Source organism: Ambystoma mexicanum, chromosome 2q (assembly GCF_040938575.1).
Source record: "Ambystoma mexicanum isolate Mex_15411 chromosome 2q, UKY_AmexF1_1, whole genome shotgun sequence".
In the NCBI taxonomy this organism is placed as follows: Eukaryota; Metazoa; Chordata; class Amphibia; order Caudata; family Ambystomatidae; genus Ambystoma; species Ambystoma mexicanum.
The window spans coordinates 466335459-466354423 of record NC_090924.1 but is presented as its reverse complement, the minus strand read 5'-3'; the positions used below and the strand labels follow the sequence as shown (position 1 = coordinate 466354423).

The 18965-nt window shown below is 44.0% G+C and overlaps 1 protein-coding gene across 1 annotated transcript in view; it reads left to right on the top strand.

Moving 5' to 3' along the window:
• Positions 1-18965, top strand: part of SDK1 (sidekick cell adhesion molecule 1) — a 2988580-nt gene that overhangs the window by 2135138 nt on the left and 834477 nt on the right. Inside the window, exon 12 of the mRNA XM_069647588.1 lies at positions 16830-16932. Within this exon, the coding sequence (XP_069503689.1) occupies positions 16830-16932 (103 nt within the window). The remainder of the gene's footprint in view (positions 1-16829; positions 16933-18965) is intronic.

The following is an 18965-nucleotide window of genomic DNA, read 5'->3' as shown; positions in this document are numbered from 1 at the left end:
GGGGTGTCACCAAGCCTAATTTGCAAATGTTCTTTCCCCTTCCTGTAACGTCTTGGCAGGTGACGAAAAATGGTCTGAAGGTTTGCCCAGAGCAATGCCCGAAGTTAAGATAATTTCTAAACCTTCCAGACATCATTTTGTGTTGCTGAGAAGGAGAATATACTTTCAACATGCAAAACACTCATGGAGTAGTGACTAGGAAATTGGGCCACTGTAACAATTGCCCAGAGAAAAACGAGTGGTGAAAGTAATTTTGGTGATTTAACAAGCAGCTTGGCATTTGGGGCGTTCCAAAGGGTCCGTCCAGTCAATGAGACGTGTTGTGTGCGGCCATGTGGACGTCTCTGCATGCCTCCTGCCAATGTTACCAATATTGATCTTTGAATGCATGATCCGCAACTGATGCAGAATCATTTTTCCTGATCAACCAGACCTTATTGTCAAGCACTCTGACCATTTGCGATAGGATGTTGAGTAGGGATGGAATAGCACGAGAGGCGCTGCATCCATTCTGCCAGCCTACTAAACCACTTCCCACATGTCCGCTCCCTGTGGCTGCACCTATGAGCAGATGAGCTGGCGTGAACATAAGGAAGAAGACATAGGGGCTCCGAGACTCATGAAGACCCCAAACAGAGGGTCGGTGACGGAAGCGCACATTTCTCTGTAAACCAGCATCAGGGCAGTTTCTAGCCAACTTGGTGCCCAGGGCGAAACACCAGAATGCGCCCCTGACTGGCACACGTCACTCCATAACTACACCTCTGTGTAGTGCGACAAAACTCCTCCTCAATATGAATAAGTAAATGCTATATAAATTAAGCTGGTTTCATTACATTATAATGCAAGTACTTTACAGAAGAAGTCTAATGTGAAAGCACAGCTGTTGCTATCCAAGTAAATGTTTTTTCTGTCACCTGCCGTTAGGGAAGGCCTTGCCTGAATGCAGTTTCAAACTGAGGGCCCACTGGCTCTGTGTTGCAGGGATTCTGTGCGTGCTACCTCACTTGTATTTCGCAAGGGGCAATACTAGACTAACCACATGAATTATTTTCTGATGGCAGGTTATAATTTCAAGACGGACAGTCTGGTACACTCATATTGTACTCTTTCAAAATACCCTAATGAGAGTGTGAAAGGGGGCAAATAACACCAATGAGGGTTCCTGTATGTTTTGCATTAAATCACAGAGCATTTCAGGGCTATACCAGTGATCAGAGATCTTTATTATAAATGCACAAGTCTGTGATAAAAGGATTGCATTTGTGAATCTCTAAAAATTCATAACTGATGTATGGCTTCGAGCTCACATCACGGTTCACAATACTCACCCGAACATTAAAATGTTTGTAACCATACACACTCATTTGGAGCTTAAGTTTTTGGATGCTAGTATAAATGGCTACATCAGCCACTCAAATGGGGTACAAGGGCTCTTTTTATTCTTGTTTCTGAAGAACTTTAGATGAGGAAGGGCTGGGTGTCAGTGTGAGCATGCCCAACCCCCAATACAGAAACATCTTTTGGGAGTTATATCTATAGACAGGACAGGATACTGCAGAAGAGAGACACAATAACCAATGCACTGAAAGGCTATATAGATAGGATTGTACATCTAACAAACGTTAGCCTGACCAGTAATAAGCTGATGAAGCGTTTCAAACAAAACCGGCTTCTAATGCATGGTAAAGGGTTCACAGTTCCTCAGCCACTACCTCCTCACTATTACACTATCCTCCGGGTTATTTCTGCAAAAGCGAGCAGGTCCATGCTTTAGCTAAATAGCTGGCATTAGCATGTCTTATTAGTGCTGGCCTGCAGCTAGTGTAAATCATGGTGTGGCAGTGTAGAAAGGGCGTTTGCCCAGTGGATGTACAATTTGGGGCAACTTCTTTGATTGCTTTATGCGTTTAAGTGTGGGCACAGTATAGCAAGCTCATCAGAGCCACATACACAAAACGTTCCAGTATGCTATTGCATGGACATGGGGCGCATCAGACAAAAACAGGCATATGTGCTGTTACATACGGGAGCGCCACATAGACGCCATTAACCAACAGGGTGGTGGCTTGTGCAGCACACAAAACATTGCTGCACTCATATCACTGCATTAATTTGCGATGGACTACTGTCTGCATGGTGACACACAATGCACTCTACTTCCCTAATCAAGCACATTGAGTCGCCACTTCCCAAGGATGCGCCATGTGTAACTAAAAAGGGATATACAAAACAAAACGTTTTGGCGTGTCAAATAAGAAGACATGAAAGTAAAGAAAATAGTTTAAAACTTTTTCTGTGTGGAATTTTAAATAGGTTTGGTCAGCTGATAGTTGTGCTAGCCTGGTGAAAAAAAATGCCCCATGTTCAGTTCTTAATACTGAAATGTTAAAAACATACTGCGTAAAAACAATGGCTTGTTAAATGAGCCACCACTTATAAATTGCCCCACTTGAAAGGCTGTCAACACAAAGAATGAGGGGCACGGGTGTGTGAATTCCTTTGTTTGCATATTCCGAACACATCGCAGTCATCCACAAGTCGGCAGAGACCAGCCAGCCGAACCTCTCAGGAGCACCCACACGGACAGCAGGCTGCTTAATCTTTTGTCTGGCAAGATCAGAGTCCGTTTTCTGGCTGGGTCCCTTACTGCACCCCCCTGCGGAGGTATTTAGCTCTGCGTCCCATCGCCTGCTTCACCCGGGCCAAGAAACAGGACTCACCAGCAGGATGAAAGGGGTGGCAGGTGTAACATATCCCGTAGATTAAAGTGGTCCTCCTGCACCATGCTGTCTTCTGCCACCCGTTTTACCACGCTTGCAGAATTCTCTGTACCCGCCTATATTCACACTAAATGGATGGGCCTCCTTGAAATGGTCAATTGGCTCTGGCACCAATTGTTTCTAATTTGTATGCGCCAGCATCCCGCATGATGAGTTGTGGAGTGACTTTGATGCACTCAGAAGGTTGATGGAACATTAAAGTAATGCAGGTGAAGGGTTGGCACTGCATTGTCAACGTCCAGTGTGGCACAAACCTGTCATGGTGTCTGGTTGTGGCGTCCATAGCAAGTACAACAGTGCCGTCCAGCAATGCTAATACTGAATAGGACCATGAAGATAGCACTGGAGTGCCATAGATGTACGGGCTGGCACAAGCTCTCTATGCCTGCGTACCTCTGGGGTAAAAGTAAATGATATGCCTGCAGGGCCTCTGCAAGAAAAGATGATAAGAAAAACGGTTATTGGATGTTCCGGGAACGCCGCAGAAAGAGCCTTCGGCTCCCACCACGATCACCACAACTGTGGAGGTGGGCTATGGGGGAGGCAGGTGCAGCCCAAAACTACTTCCCTACATTTAACAAGTGACATGTTCTATGCCAAGTGACCAGAGACAAAGAGGTGTGAGAGCTGCCTGTGCCAGTGCACAAGGTCTGTGAGAGACAGGGCTTTAAGCAGGCCGGGGATGAGCACCGGGATGCTCAGAAATCTCGTTCTGAGGCGAGGCCCTGCCGGGGCTCACTAATCTCCCGTGGCAGCCCAACTCGCTACAGGACAAGGCTTTTTTTTCTAAAGCCTGACGCTCTTGCTCATGTGTGAGAGCATCACGATACAGAACAAAAATGCCTTTAATTAATTATGGTGGTGCCGCACACGCGAGGCATCCCTTCAAGAAACAGATGGCCATGGGCCGGCGCCACCATTATGGAGAGAAATGTGAGGCCGCTGCAAGCAGAGGTCTGCTTCTCCTCATTCGTATGAGTTTCAGGCTTTAGGAAAAAAAGGGTGCTGATCTCTACAAAAGGCGGCCTAGCGTGGGTGCCTGTAGCCCATTGAACCTGGGCTTGTCAAGGGGATGTGTCCTAACGAGCCGGCAGGCAACCCTCGCCATTAGGCCACGTCCCCTTGATGAGGCCCTGCTCATTTTCCAGTGCCACTTAAGGCACTGGCGAGGGATGTATGTGATTTATTCAAAATCCTTTTGATTTAACCAAATCTATTTCACCAAAAAACGAAATTAACTTTTTACCCTTTCTACTATTTTTTTGTTTATAATGTGGGGGGCGACCCCCGCAACTCCTCCTTACCCCTCCCTACCCTAATGTATACCCTTACCCCACACCCCACCTATTATGCAGTACACATGGACCACTTTACCTACCATTTTCAGTGAAATCAGTTTGGTGAAATCTCCTTAGGTAAAATTGCATTCAGTGAAATGTAGGTATGCACTGGCGAGAGAGTTGCACAGCTGCCGACTGGACAGGCATTCTTCCCTCTGCCATCTCCCACGTTATAAGACTGCAACACTGTTCACACTATGCCCTCCTCGACTTCTTTTCTCACCGACTTTGCCCTCCTCACTATTTTCTCCATCTACTGGAGTGCATCGTAAAACAGGCGGCATGCATTAGCTATTCAAAATTCATACCCGTTCCATTGAGGGTTGTTAGGATATCAGTCAAATCTACCACTATGGAGCCCTTGGAGAACCCACACGAAGCACCCGCTGCACCCGGCCTCCACACAGCAGAATCACCATCAAAATCGGACACTAAGTGTCCCCTTAAAGTAGATACTTCGATGTTGCAATGTGATTTCTTGTCCACTCATTTCATTGTGAGTAATGCGGTCTTTTATGACAATCTACTGGAATAGGAACAAGCAACCATATGTGCAATAGGCTAAAATGTGCATTTGCACAATTCATGCTGTTGCATAAATGCCTCTCGTGCTTTGCTAAGGTGATGTTCCCCTTGACTTACTCAGTTGTTCAGGGGAATACGTGCATGTGTGTAATCTCTACCGAAGCTGCCGAGAGTCTGTTAGTGCATCCAGATTCACAGAAGAATCCTCTTTCAGGTGCATTTTTCGCTGGTGCACATATCTGACCTGGTGTAAGTCATATACTCTGAGCACCACGAAGGCCAGGCTTGACTTCTGCGCACAAGACCGTCCCCTATAGTTCTGGAAAGCGGCTATCATCGGAATCAAATATTCATACAGTGGCAAAATCGGAGGTCGGCTTTGCCGGTCAGGCCTTCATGTGGCCTGCCACGCGGCTGTCCAGGTGCAATGCGCATTTGCAACTCTTCCATGTTCCTGAGTGGGCTGGCAGCTCTCTGGGGAGACCCATGGCCAATAACATATACCAGGAGCCTGCAACCTTTTGCTCTCCAGCTGTGTTTGGACTAAACTCCCATCAGCCCCTGCCAACAGAGTCAACGGTGAGAGATCCGATGTGCAGTCCAAAACATTTGCGGGGCTGCAGGTTGCACCTCATCCATGACTGGCCATTGCAAAAACACAGCATGATGGGGATTTGCTAGTGGTCAGGCAGCCTGAGGCGTGAAGTGGTGTGATGGGGCAAGTGAGGAACCTGGGACCTGCACTGGATGTTAGGAATCCACGGTCAATAGCATAGGCCAGGAGTCTGCAACTTTTCCCTGAATGTGCCCTGCGGTTCACATTATAACACTCCTTGCTGAATCTTCACCCAACTTTATAGTTTCATGAAGGGCGAGGGGGCAGAAGAGGCCTACAGAGACCTACCCCCCTACAGTCTAGCCCTCCGGCCCCTTGGTGTGTGACACAGTAGAGCTGTGGCAGTGGAAAAGGCCCCTGTTTGCTTGACGCGCTATGATAAATGTAAGCTTTTAGCCGTGATACGCTGGTAGGCAAGTTACAGTGTGGATATGCCAACCCACCTCAGGCAGTGTCACCTTTTGTGTAAGTGCCATTAGAAAACAAGCACCCAATGCCCATTTAAATGCATGCTGCGTTGCTTCTACATCTTCCGCCTCCAGCCTACGTAGACTCGCCAATTCCACTGAAGATTTTTCCTAATATTCCGTCTAAACCTATCACCCCCAGATTCAGAGCAAATCCCCCGATTCCATTTCACTTCAGAACGTTACATAATTAAATGTGTGGCTCCATTGGACTGTTGCCATAGCACCCCCTCCTCGTGCACAATCCCCTAGACCTCACTCCCTGGTCTCCGTGTCTTGCACATCTGCTAATGATGCTCATCTCTTGCCTTGTCTATTAATTGGTTGCTATATCTTGTAGTAAACCACTTAAGGGTCCCCAAGGCACCCCTGCAATCTAACAACTTGAATTGATAAAATAAAGATGGGCACCGCCTGTCAGGCCACATATTTAGGCTGTCCACGCTGACTTACCAGTCACATACGCGCACAATGTTTAACCACTTCTAAACAAAAGTACCTGCTTTTAACTGTACCACACATGCTGTTTTTCGGCAGCTTGTCTGCACTATCTATGAGCGTGGCTAGGTGTTGAGGTTAAGGTCCTATATGTTCTCACCCCTGTCACAGCCACCGGCCCTTGTATACTAACACACCGGCAAATAGTGGCGCATGGTGTGCACGCTGCGCACTGACACAAAAGCTTTCCAAGTTGTGGTTGCAGCAAGTTTGTGTTGTATCTTTCCTCTGCCCTGTGAGGTGATTGAAAGCCCAAGGCATTGGATGAAATGCTGGCGTGGTGGGCCACGTTCCACAACAAAACAGAAGAGTGGTGTGTGTGTGTGTGTGTCTGTCTGTCCCTGCTTGGTTAACTATCCTTATAGCCACGCCCTCAACCTGTTCCACCCCGAGAGACGCAGCAGCGATAACAATATAGCCTGGCATTTCTACACACATTGCTGACATCTGACTGAATCGCCCCAGCGATTGCTGCTTTTCGTGTTTACTGATTTCCCATGTAAGTAATTAAAGCAGCCTTTTAGAGTGCCCTTCTGTCATCTGTGTTGGCCTCGCTGCCTGTGGTTCGGAAAGAAAAGATGGAGAGGATGTTCGTGACATAGTGGGTGAAGAAGATGTGGAACCTGTGATGTTGATGGGTGAAGGTCAGAAGTATCAAAGTCCTGTGTGCTGCTCTGCTTCTATAGGCAGAGACCCCTGGACATATGTGAACCAGAAAGAAAGTAGAGCTCACGGTCTCCGAGCTTAAATGTGCTTGGGGCATAGGAGTGAAATAGGACCAAAGAGGGGAGTTTGAACTCCATTTGCCCTTCAATCTTTCCCAACAATATTCCCCGAAGTAATAGTGAGGTTTACACAAAGTCCAGAGTGTTCATCCCAATCCTTACCTCTTTGTTGTGAAGCTGAGGGAACAGTAAAAGTGGGTGATGCCCCTACCTATTCTGCTTATGAGGGATTTGGTTTAGGCCCTACTTGCACCTACTGTGCACGCGGGCCCATATGCTGGGAAAAGTGCAGGATTCAGTATTAGCATACTGCAGCGAGTGATGGACTAATCGGCAAAGAGGGAACACAGACTGCAATTGGGTGTGCAAGCCTGCGGTCTCATGCCACTATTGGACTCAGCTCTTGCTCTCCAGCCATCCTGCCGCCCCCTGTTCCTAAATGTATCTTTGTCACCATTCCACAGAACAAGCCCCCGTCTCACCCTTCTGCTCTAATACAGAGCGCCTTAACAAATGATGTTGCTTGTCAAATATGTTATCGCAAATCACAAGACAATGTTATAATGCACAACATTCACTACAAATGCGGACAGTTTATTATTTTATCAAAGACGTTTTTCAAAAAGGAACATTCAAACATTGTTAAGAGAATGATACATGCAAATGTCTGGGTAAAATCTCCAGATCCACAATAGAACACATCACACAACCACATGAGTCTAGCAAACAATTGACAAAACGTGTTTCTGCAAAACCCACACATTCAATCATGCAGTATAGTCCTGACTTAATCTGGGCAAGTGGAAAAAAGAAAGCGGCTATTCTAACACTATAGATACTATTCCCAAAACACGGTTTTTTGCAGCATTAGACTTTCACACATTTTATATTCCCAAAAAGAAAATTAAACCATTTGGGCAATTTGAGAAATGGTAAACTGATGTTTCTGTCTAGCCGGCCCCTAATTCCTGTTGCCCAGCCTTCTTCAGGGCGAAATAGAAATCTTTTAGATGTTTATTACTTTACAGTGGATCAAAGGGATCTGAAACTCCAGACTTGTATGCGTCAAGGATCAGCTTGCAAAGAGTCTGGAGCTTCAGAGGTCACCAAGCTCCTACACAAGTCCTTTTTAAAGACTTCACCCACTGTATCACCTATAGATGGTATGTAAAAACCCTGCAGCTTTGAGCTTGTTTGCCCAAACAGTTCTGTACCCATGCATGGCATTGTATACGAGCACATGGATCAACTGAGTATACGCAAGAATACAGAAAATGGCATACCTCTCCATTAAAACTGTCAATGGAGCCACAGACATCCATCCCTCTGGTATCTCGCAGGGGCTGGTCGACATCCTTCTGATGAAAAAGTGAAAACTGCAATGTAGCTATACCCTGCAGCATAACCCAAATGTCCTGTCCTATTAAACGGATAGCCACGCGTCTTCTCGTTGATTCGATGCTCTTCTTTTAACTAAATGTTCTGCTGTCCTGCCATTAGAGAGAGTTAGTCCGAAAACAGTGCACCATGGAAACTATATATTGCAGTAACCTTCATTACTGGCTAAGCTTCTTGTTTGGCCTGGGCAAAGGGTGTGAATAGCTCAAACTCTTGTTTCTCTTTGTAAAAACATAGCATAACCCCTATGCATGCACCAGTACACTGTATACTATCATGTAAATCTTCCCATAGATTATTGGAGGTCGGTACTGCACGGCTCATCATGTGGCAACCCACCATTCCCCCTCATTCAGCAGTGAATTTAATGTGATCTTTTACCGTCTACTAGCTCATACATGCCACACACACACATATTTATAATACAGGGTGGGCCCCTCTTGTCTTTTGAACAATATTCGCACATTACAAGATACAATTCCATTAGAGGTGTATGATGATGTCATTGGAGCAAACAATTTTTTTATTTCCTTTAACCTTTGCTTGGTTTTGCTTTTTTCTTAATGTTTCTTTGTTTTTTTTAATGTCCTGCAGTATGTTTATTTAGGTGACCCTAAAGGGGCAAACCCTGACTTTTATGCAATATCATCAATGAAGCGATCTTGAAAGGGAGTAATATTGAATATCAGATGAAGCGCCTTGAGAATAGACAGGTCCATATTTAAAACTACATAATTGACACGTGTTCTGTCTAGATGTGACTTGTTTCAAACTGAACATGACCAATGTTTGAGTTAAGAGTGCCTTCCATAATCGTGCTCGTTATTTGTGTTTAGGATTGTACAAATATAAGTTGTTATACCACCTGCTAGTCAATGTATGGTGCACGGCGCATACATATATAAAGGGGAAACCATGTATTATTGTCTCATCTTGGGCTTATGGGGATGAAATATATCAATAGTGTTGGAACCGACTGACTGCTATTGCTCCTGATCAGTGCGACTTGACACGTTTGCGGGTCTATTACTCTATCCTTTGCCTGACTGCTATCTCGGAAGCTGCCTGTGCTGCCGTGGGTTAAACACCCTGAGACGCCAGAGATTTTGGTGACCTGGCAAAGCCGGTACCCATTTTGGGAATATTTTCCTCCGATATGGAACTTGGGAACTGTATTGGGCCATTAGCTGGCATGCCGCTCGAACTGTCCGGAGCCGGCTTCCGGTGCTAGCATTGAAGGCTGGGGCTGTGCGTATCTGAGCCTTGATGTCAGCTCTCCACTAGAGGGAAAGCCAAGAGCCTTATTGGGGGCCGGTAAGAAGGTGACGCTGAAGTCCCTGACATTTCGTATTATATATATATCTTACATGTCTCATAGCAATGATTATAATGTTCACGTACTGTCAGAAGTGGCCTGCATTGGGAGGTGAAGGTGTGACTTGACACTTAACATCAATAGGGCTCGGGTAAAGTAGTGCTCTCAGTGTTTGGGAGTTGAGTCCTAATGCAGAGCTCTCTGTTGATTTAATATTGTGGTGAACCCAGGAATTATTTTGTGCTGGATTGCGCCCGAGTTATATAGGTGAATGAAGCTGAAGTGTGAGGTGCAGCTTGGCTGTGACTGTACACTAGAGGAGCGTGTTCCAGTGGTGCAGTTTTCCTCAAAACATTCTTTTTCAGTGGAGCGGGTGAATGACAGTCATCTAAATTGAGCCTGGGAGCTTGGCTCGAATACTGCGTGGCATGCCTCCTTTAAAATCCCTTCCCTGTGGGGAATTGTGAGGCAAGTGCCAGCGCAGTCTGGCAGCTCGGTAGTGAAGAACACAAAAACTGGCATGAGTGTGGTTCGAACAGCGTTCCACCGCCTTTTCAGTTCTGTTTTGTTAATTTGTGGCTGGAGGGTTTGCAGTGTTTGTATTAAGGTATGGCAAGCCATTCCAACTATGCATTGCGCAGTCACGCTAACTTGACTTCGCAAAACAATGTGGTTCCACCAGAAGCGTCGTTGTTGGAAGATAAAATGGTCGCATCGGGCAGTCTTGTTACCTCTTGGAAAGAATTGTTGGAAGGAGTATCAGAAGAGGCCCTAATTACGGAATTTAGACTTAATTTGGGTGAACCCCAGTCAACTACCAAGGGGAAAGGCTCTAAACTGACCCAATTAGTGACCGCATCTTCTGGCCACACCCATATTATGAAAACATTGTCTGTGCTCGCTCCCTCCACTCTAATGAACCCCATAGCTGGCCAGAAAATCACAGACTTTTTTCCAAAATCTGGGACAATGATTCCTGTTCCTAATCCACCCTGTGCTTTGGTATTAACAGATTATACACATGTTAATGATAGGAGTAGGATGGAGGCCGTTGAGAATATATCCGTTTGTGTTCGTGAATCTCATATGGGCGACCCAAGGAATGGCTTTGGTAATATCATGGACGAACTGATTTCCCCTATTTCAGGTGGGCAGGAGATAGGCACTCCCACTGCACTGACAGACTTGTTCAATAATACGGGGGTGGAGGGGCTGCTCACAAAACCCCCAAAAAGGCAAGATGATGCATTCATGCATCATACACTTAGGGAAATGGATAAGCGTATTAAATTAACATTGCTCACTATTTCAGCTGTCAATACGGTTTTAAGTTTCTTTATGGACCTGTACCATAATATGAGAGAAGAAGTACAGGGCCACGCTCTCATGCTCGGTGTAATTAATATAAAAGTTGAAGCCATTGCTACTGCCCTTTTACAGAATGGACTTATGAGTGGTCAAATGTGGCTGAGCAATGTACAGAATGTGCTACTCAAAGTAATTATATTGGCAGGACCCATTTGGATGTAGTCAGTGGTCAACGGTCAAGAGAGGATAGAGTCCACCAAATGGTGGATGGGAAAAAAGCTTTGGTAATGAGAACACTGGTAGTGGACAAGTCCATGACTGGAGATGTACTTCAGGAGTCCGACCCACCCTATCAAGGGGGGCCTTCAGGGGTTGCACAAAGTTATCAAAACCAAAAATGCAGGTAAAGAAGATGAACAATTGTAAAACCTCTTAAATCACAAGAAGATCTTCCAGAAAATGTTTGCGTAATCTGACCGTCTAAGAAGCATTACAGAACCAAGGGACGTGTCAGATTGCGCAAAAAATGGAGGTGCAGATTAAAAATGTTCTTGATCCTACTCTAGAAGCCAAAACAGTAAATAGTGAGAATCCTGTTTTTGTTCCAGTTCATGGCATAGAGACGTTGCCGAGAACTGGTAAGACGTCTTTTACCACTTGTAAAATTGAACTGGTGTCTCTATTCTCCCCCAACCAGATTAATGTTGTTGCAGGGATCACACTATGCGGCCAGCGGTTAATGTTTAAATAGGGATTCCTTGGCCTGAGTCCATTAAAACCTCTGAAGCGGGGGAAATCTGTAAGCTTTCTAGATACCCATTTGATGATACCAAGGGGTCCCCACAGTTTGAATGCGAATGTTAGTGTTCAGAGTTTCCCTGTCTTGAGTCCATTAATCCCTTAGCATGTGTAAAATGCAAGAGAAACCCGTAAGCGCCCTAGACACCCATCTGACCGTACCATGTAGCCCTCCCTGTATGAATTCGATCAGCGGTATGCAATTCGTGGGGGTGGGTAAGACTCCATTTGATGTGGCTACTTGAACAAATAGTTTGTACTCAAACCAGGTTAGCCTTGGAGCATGTTGGTAAACCAGACAATTCTGAACTAGCACAGATTGCGGCACACCCCTCCTCCTTGCAGCGCCCCACCCAGCCCTCCCCCGCCGAGGACCAGATGAAGCTGTCAGATGGTGTTATAGAAGCGGAAAGAAAAGATAGAAGCATTCTACTTGAAAAACTGGTTAGAAACCAGGAGGGACGCTTTAGTTCTATGCAATTGAATAGGCACTCTAAGCGTCGTGGTCCTTATGGTGGACAAGAGGGGGTGGCAATTTTCGGAGATGGCCCCAGGTGGATTCCCTAAGAAAAAATTGATTATTCGGGGATGAAGGGCATACCCCACCGGTGAGGAGTATCTTGAAAGGAGCCCGTAGCATTGATTATGATGCACCTGGAATAAATGCAACTAGTAAATTTAATCCCAGAGAGGAACTGTCAAACGAGTTTCTGTTAATAACATCTTGTTATCTTGCTCATATAGAAAGGACACAGTGTTACACTTGAATAGATCCAATGTCCTTGCATAAATCCCAAACACGTGTTCTCTCGCCACAAAAGAGATCGATAGAGTGCAGTTTATAGACTCGCTAACAGTTAGGGTCATTCTGCATATAGGTTCTAAATAGTTCTTGACCTAATAATAAACAAAACTCCCTCTCTGCGCCACCTTGGGTTTGAAATATCGGTTGTTAGGTTATCTTTAACAATGGTGATCCATTTATTGTGTAAAGGCCTCGGGCAGTTGGTTGCTTCACAGAAATGACCACAGACTAAGAGAGGTGAGGCCTTTTCAGGAAAACATTATGCCTGAAAGACGTTATAGTGATTGGGCATGGTTGGCATCAGCATTATCCAGAGCAGACATTGTGGAAAGAAATAATTACAAGATTAATCTTTAACCATCCCGAAACGACGATGATTCTGATTTGTAAACCAAGGCGCCCTTCCCACTTGCTAAATAATAATAAAGTGAAGGAAATTATTGTAGTACATAAGATAATTATGCTTCAAGAAGCATGGCTTAAAGAGATCACCTCAGTAGATAGGTATGCAGTCTATGGTCAGGAGGCCCTTTTGGGTTCTAGAGGGTGACCATCTGGAGGGTTATTGACAGCTATTTATTCAAGCCAAGACATCGAATCCAGAGTTCTGAATAAGTGGTAGAAGTCGAGTTAGGTAAGGCCTCTGCTTTTTCACTGGTTTTACAAGTCAATATTTACTGGCAAAATGGGGTTGGTGATACTGACATATTTCTGTACACTATATCCAACTATATTTTAGACTAAAAATGGTCATGATGAGGGAGTGTACTGGTTTCTGGTGACATGAACTCTTTATGTATGGTTCATGAAGACTTGGAAGAGGATTTGAACATAATCCCCCCGTTGAAGGGCTTGTTGATAAAAGAGAATAACGTCTGGAAATGGTTGGCCTGTCAAAAAGTCTGTATGTATTCAATGGCAACACAAAAGGGGACTGCCCTGCCAACCTACTTGGTATAAATGCTTGATTAAGTCTTGCCTTAGACTATGTGTTTGCAGACTATAGGTTATTTGAAAGATGTGTACCTTTTACTATTAGACGTAATGAGTGGAGTTGCCATTGTATGCTACATTTTGCATTAGATTTAGATACAGGAAATGATATTAAAGGTGCTCCTTTGGGCATTTTCGTCAACCAAGGTCTGAATCGCATTAAATGGAACTTGACAACTATTAGCAGGTTCAATTTGCGTATATGGGAGTTCTTGAGTTGTACTACTTTAGAGTGGAAGTTGAGAACATTCACTTTGGAAAACTATGAATGCTTCTTGAAGACTGTAATTAGTGGTAACTATGCAGATAATAGTATGGGTACATATAATATTGCGGGATGGCCCTTTCATAAACATGCGTACGATGAGGGAGTGATTATAGAAAAGAGGAAAAAGAAAGCTAATATCCGTTTTATAAGTAAATATGTCGATGATTTGGAGGAGAAGGAAGTTTTAATTAAAAAAGTGAAACAATTTTATAAGAATTTTATAACATAAAGAAGAGGAAACATTTTACAAAATGACGCTGAGCTAATGCTAAATATTTTAAAGAATAAGAATGTGTCAAAATTCTGCGAAATTGTGAACTCACAAGGTGCATGACAAGGATTAAAACAATGTAATTCAGTGACAGAGGCTGCCTGGGTAGCCCATTTTAAGGAATTATACACAAACAAAGATGATACATCCACTAGATCTTTGGAGTATGTAAACAATTGATTATACAAACTGCAGTAATTCCCGGGCGCCGGGACCTAACTAACTGGCTAACATATTCTTTAAATGTAATCCTGATACACGGACGGCTACATGTTTTATTTTGTTTACAAATATCATTGCTGGGGTTTCCCTGAATCGTGGAGAATCGCTTATGTTATTGCAATGAATAAAGAAGGAGATAAACGTGATCCTAGTAATTATAGGCCAAATACACTATTGTGCCCTGACAGTAGTGTTATTGCCTCGCTCCTTTCAACCCATTTAGAAGCCTGGGCCTAAGGGGGTTGGGAGATTGAATAAAAGGCAAACTGTTTCATAAAAGGTCAGTGTACCAATGTAAACTGATGTGTTGTAAAATATCTGCAGCATAAGGAGTGAGACAAAAAAGAGAACTCTTTTTTTTATGGTCTCGATAGATTTGTCTGCAGCATTTGATTGTGTGAATTGTAATTTGTTGTAGACAAAATTGATCAAGTGGGGCATACCAGACGGTCTACTTAATTTAATCATGGGCCTCAATTAAAAATCAAGTATTACAGGTTAGGCTGAACCGAGAAGGGTCAGTTTCACGAAGAATATCCACCAACACAAGATTACGACAGGGTTGCATTCTTGCACACTGCCTTTTTAATTATATGTTTCACATGTTGGTGAATATTTGAGTTCTGCTTCTTTTTTCCTACCCAAGAGAGGTCCCCTTATATTTTTTGTTCAGCCTACGCTGATGATTTTATGTTTTTTGACCACTCTATAATTGGTCTGCAAAAACTGCTGACAGCATTTTCCTCATATTCCTTATTTGCATCGGAAACTCACTGATTTTAATCCTGGAACAACCAACGTTCTTCAGATTGTAAAGATGAAGGGACATCAGAACAAAAAATGGTTTCTGAATTAAATTCACTCCCGTATTTGGGTTTCCCAATCACAGGAGAAACTCAGAAAATGGACATGGGAAAAAACCTGAAACAAAAAAGTGTTGTATTTGCCAGTCAGATGTTTAGAATCAATCAGAAATATGGAAGATTTACTTTGAAGCTCGTTAAGGTAAGGTGACTCCGAAAATCCTTTATGGTATTGAATTGTTGGGAGAATGGGTTCTAGGCTTTCTGAAAAGAATTGTGGGATCTATGTGGTGAAAAGTGTTGATAGTCCCGAATGTGGTTCCTGTGACAGCAATCCACTATGAACTGCAGGTCTCATCACTTAAGGCAAAGTGGAGACAATAGAACTTATACAGAAAGATTACTCTACCCATGACTGATACTTTATATGCAGATTTGAATTCTACTATGAACCTGACAGATGTGAATTGTTTTACTACATTGAAGGATCAATGTGATGAGCATCTGAACAAAATAGGGAAGAGCATCTCCGAACTGCAGAAGTCCCCCGGAAAGGTGAAACATGCCTTACTACAACAATACCGGTGTGAGACAGTGAACAAGTTTCATAGGTATCCCTAATTAGAACATTTAAGTTCCAACTATAAAAATTAGGCGTTCTTGCTCCCATCCTTAGTCTATTTCCAAATAGATACATTCAAGAGGATTTTTATAAGGTTTCATGGAATCTTTTCTATACTAAGGACGTGTTGTTTAGGTGTAATCGTATAAAGGAAGAGGTGGTGTTTTGTAGATTTTGTAAGGATGAATTTGAATTGGAGACGTTAACACATTTGATTGTAAGGCTCTCTCAGATAGTAGTTTGATTTACTTTAAAAAGATGATTGCAATTTTGCCAGCCTCCAATGGTGAAACCTTCGGGAGGTTAGGTTTAAACATACATCCGATATCTGTCGAAATTGCAGTCACTGGCTTTTTAAACAATTTAACATTAATGGAATAATTGTGTTTTACATTTGAACATTTCATGTGATGAAAATTATTAATCGAGGATTTGTACCTCTTTTTCTATGTATTTAATTTTAGGATTCTTAAGCTTCTCTACTTAAAGTCTGCCCGTATAAATTTATTATGTCATAATTGTGAAATCTTTTCTCCTTTTTTAGTTTATTTGTGTGTTTTTGGATATATTTACATAGTGTATTGTGCGTTGTTTGTTTCAATTATGTATGCATGTTTTGTAACTGTAAAGGTTTTTATTTGAAAATCGTAAAACAATTAAAAGAATATCAAGCGATCGACGGTTGAACCATGCGTGATGGTCACCTGGACACCTAGCTAGTCTCCCAGATCATAGTACTGTTGAGAGATTAAATACTTTTTTGTTTTTTAATTGCTATCATTTCTTTAAAGTTTTGAATTGGTGAGAATGCATATGACTGTCATCATCGCTGCTAATTGTTCACTTCCAAGACACTGTTATAGATGAAATAAAACACTGGTGTCATGCACAACACCCAGGAGGCCTCATATGCAGACCCCCTGTACGTTATGGTGACAGCCCGCTCATAGGAAGGAGCCAGGAGAGGCAATGAAAGCGCTAGGATTTAAGAATGACAAATGACCCCCTCTCTGCAAAGCAATTCAGACAATTTTATTTAACCTGAGCTGAGACTTCTGTTTTCTTTTTCCAGCTCGGACTTTAATCTCCCTACCGCCAGAAGACTGCAGTGTGATTAAGGGGACCACCGCCACTCTGCGATGTGGAGCCACCCATGACCCCCGGATCTCTGTCAGGTGGGTGCTGTGCCGGGTCTTTTGCCTTGCTGGCCTGGGCCCAAAGTTAGTTGTTGGAAGGCCCGCCGATCCTGCAGGGCTCATTCGTGGGCCCCGACTTTAGCGGCAAACACTTAATTGCGGCTTTCATAAAGTTGTAGGCTCGGTCATTAATCATCAAAATCCCATTTTCTCGTTCAGCTTTATGTATTATTTACAATGAGCTGTGTTCCACTTCATGACTTCGGTACAGCGCGCCATGATTCCTCTGCCAAGGTTAATACACTATCCGTAAAACTGGCTTGTCAGAAGCTGATACTTATTGAGAGTAAAGCAGCGGGAGTTTGGATGGAATTTCAGACGTTTTATTGTGGATGCGGGAGCGCCTAAAATGCAATCATCTCTGACTCTGGCACAGTTTCTTCGCCAGGCGTGTTACCTGCTCTGTAATGGTGTGTTGGGTGCCGTGACTCTTCTGCTCACCTGGCAGCACATCAGAATCCTGCTCCTCTCCGCTTGGAATCCATGCCATAAACTACTGGGAGGCCATTTCATGATCTACCAGCCCCATGCGCCTTTGCGACCTCATCTTCTAATTGTAGGCCACGTCCCTGGCTTCTAGCAGAGCATGCCCTTGCCGCGTCCTCTTATTCCCAGCGCCAAACATAAACTCCATGCGCTGTCATGTCCCCACGCTTTCAAGATTCACCATCATCCCAAAACTGTGTCATGCTGCGGGGCACCCCATAATCCTCAAAGCACTTCGATTTGTGTTACCTATCATCTTGGGAGTCGGGACGGAGCGAGTGCAGACGCCATTTTAATTTTTTTCTTCAATCTCGGTACTCACCATCACATGTCATGATGTGCCAGCATTCTCCTTTAACATGGGCAGGTCTCTCACTCGAGTCATCCATCAGGAACGGCATGACTCCAGTGTTGCGTGATGCACCACACTATGTCCTAACCCCACCATAGTCCATTCATTGTCTGTGCCCTTGGAGCACCGAACACTTGCACTCTCACGATTTACAAGGCCTGTGTGAGATTGTATGCTGCCCCAGGCAGATTGATTTCTTTTTGCGATCTCTCCCCTGTCCAATAGGGCCAGGTCTTCTGGTTTTTGGGCCAACAACGCACCCACACGCCCCAGGCAGCTGCTTGTAATTGCCCTGTTTCTAGCACTATTACTGATAACTAACCATCATGAATAGCTCTGGGATGGCCCTAGTTTGCCGCCTATAAGTGCAGTCTTGCACTCGCCTATAGGCAATGCCCGGGTGCCAGCTCCATTGGTGCGGGCTGTTCTCTCTGGCCAGTGTGTGCCAGTTTGATGAGTTAGCGTAGTACAATGTGCAGCTGGTAGGGTTGAGCATTGTTCTGCACCAATGTGCTTTAGATTTCACAGTGTGTCAAAGTGATGCTAATGATGAGCACAGAGGAGCCGCTCATACATTTCAATGTCTCTTTCCTTGGTATTTGGTTTCCAGCTCAGATCATAGGTTTAAAAAAGTGCTTTGTCCGCTGTCAGTGTAATCCATCCAGAAACGGGATGCGCCACCTAGTCGTTCAGGCAATGTAGTTGAGTGTTTTTAAGCTTTTTCCATGATGGCCTCAACTCCTCCATTTTTCACTCTCTTTATACAAGTACCTCAAAAACTATATGTGAGAATGGTAACCCCACCATAAAGCAGCTGATTATTTTGACCCGAAGGACCATTGGCCGCCACATGCTTTTTATTTCTGACAGACTCTACATTGCTACAAAGCTAAACGTATCTATTACTGGAACAAAATATGCCTGGAAAGAGTTAACCAGGTTTTAGATAAGGCAGTAGCCCAAACTCTGCAACTCTACAGAGTGTGGGTGACACTCTAAGCATCCTGGCGTGCAAGAGAGGCTTGCTTCTTCCTTCTCCTGAAATTAGTTCTTGCCTCTGATACAGTAGATCACCCTGCCCTCCCGCACACCTGGAGGAATCCATCAGATTTTTTTTACCCAATCACCCTTGTTCGGTTTGCAGTTTTCCTAATATCCTGCTAACCTACTGAGA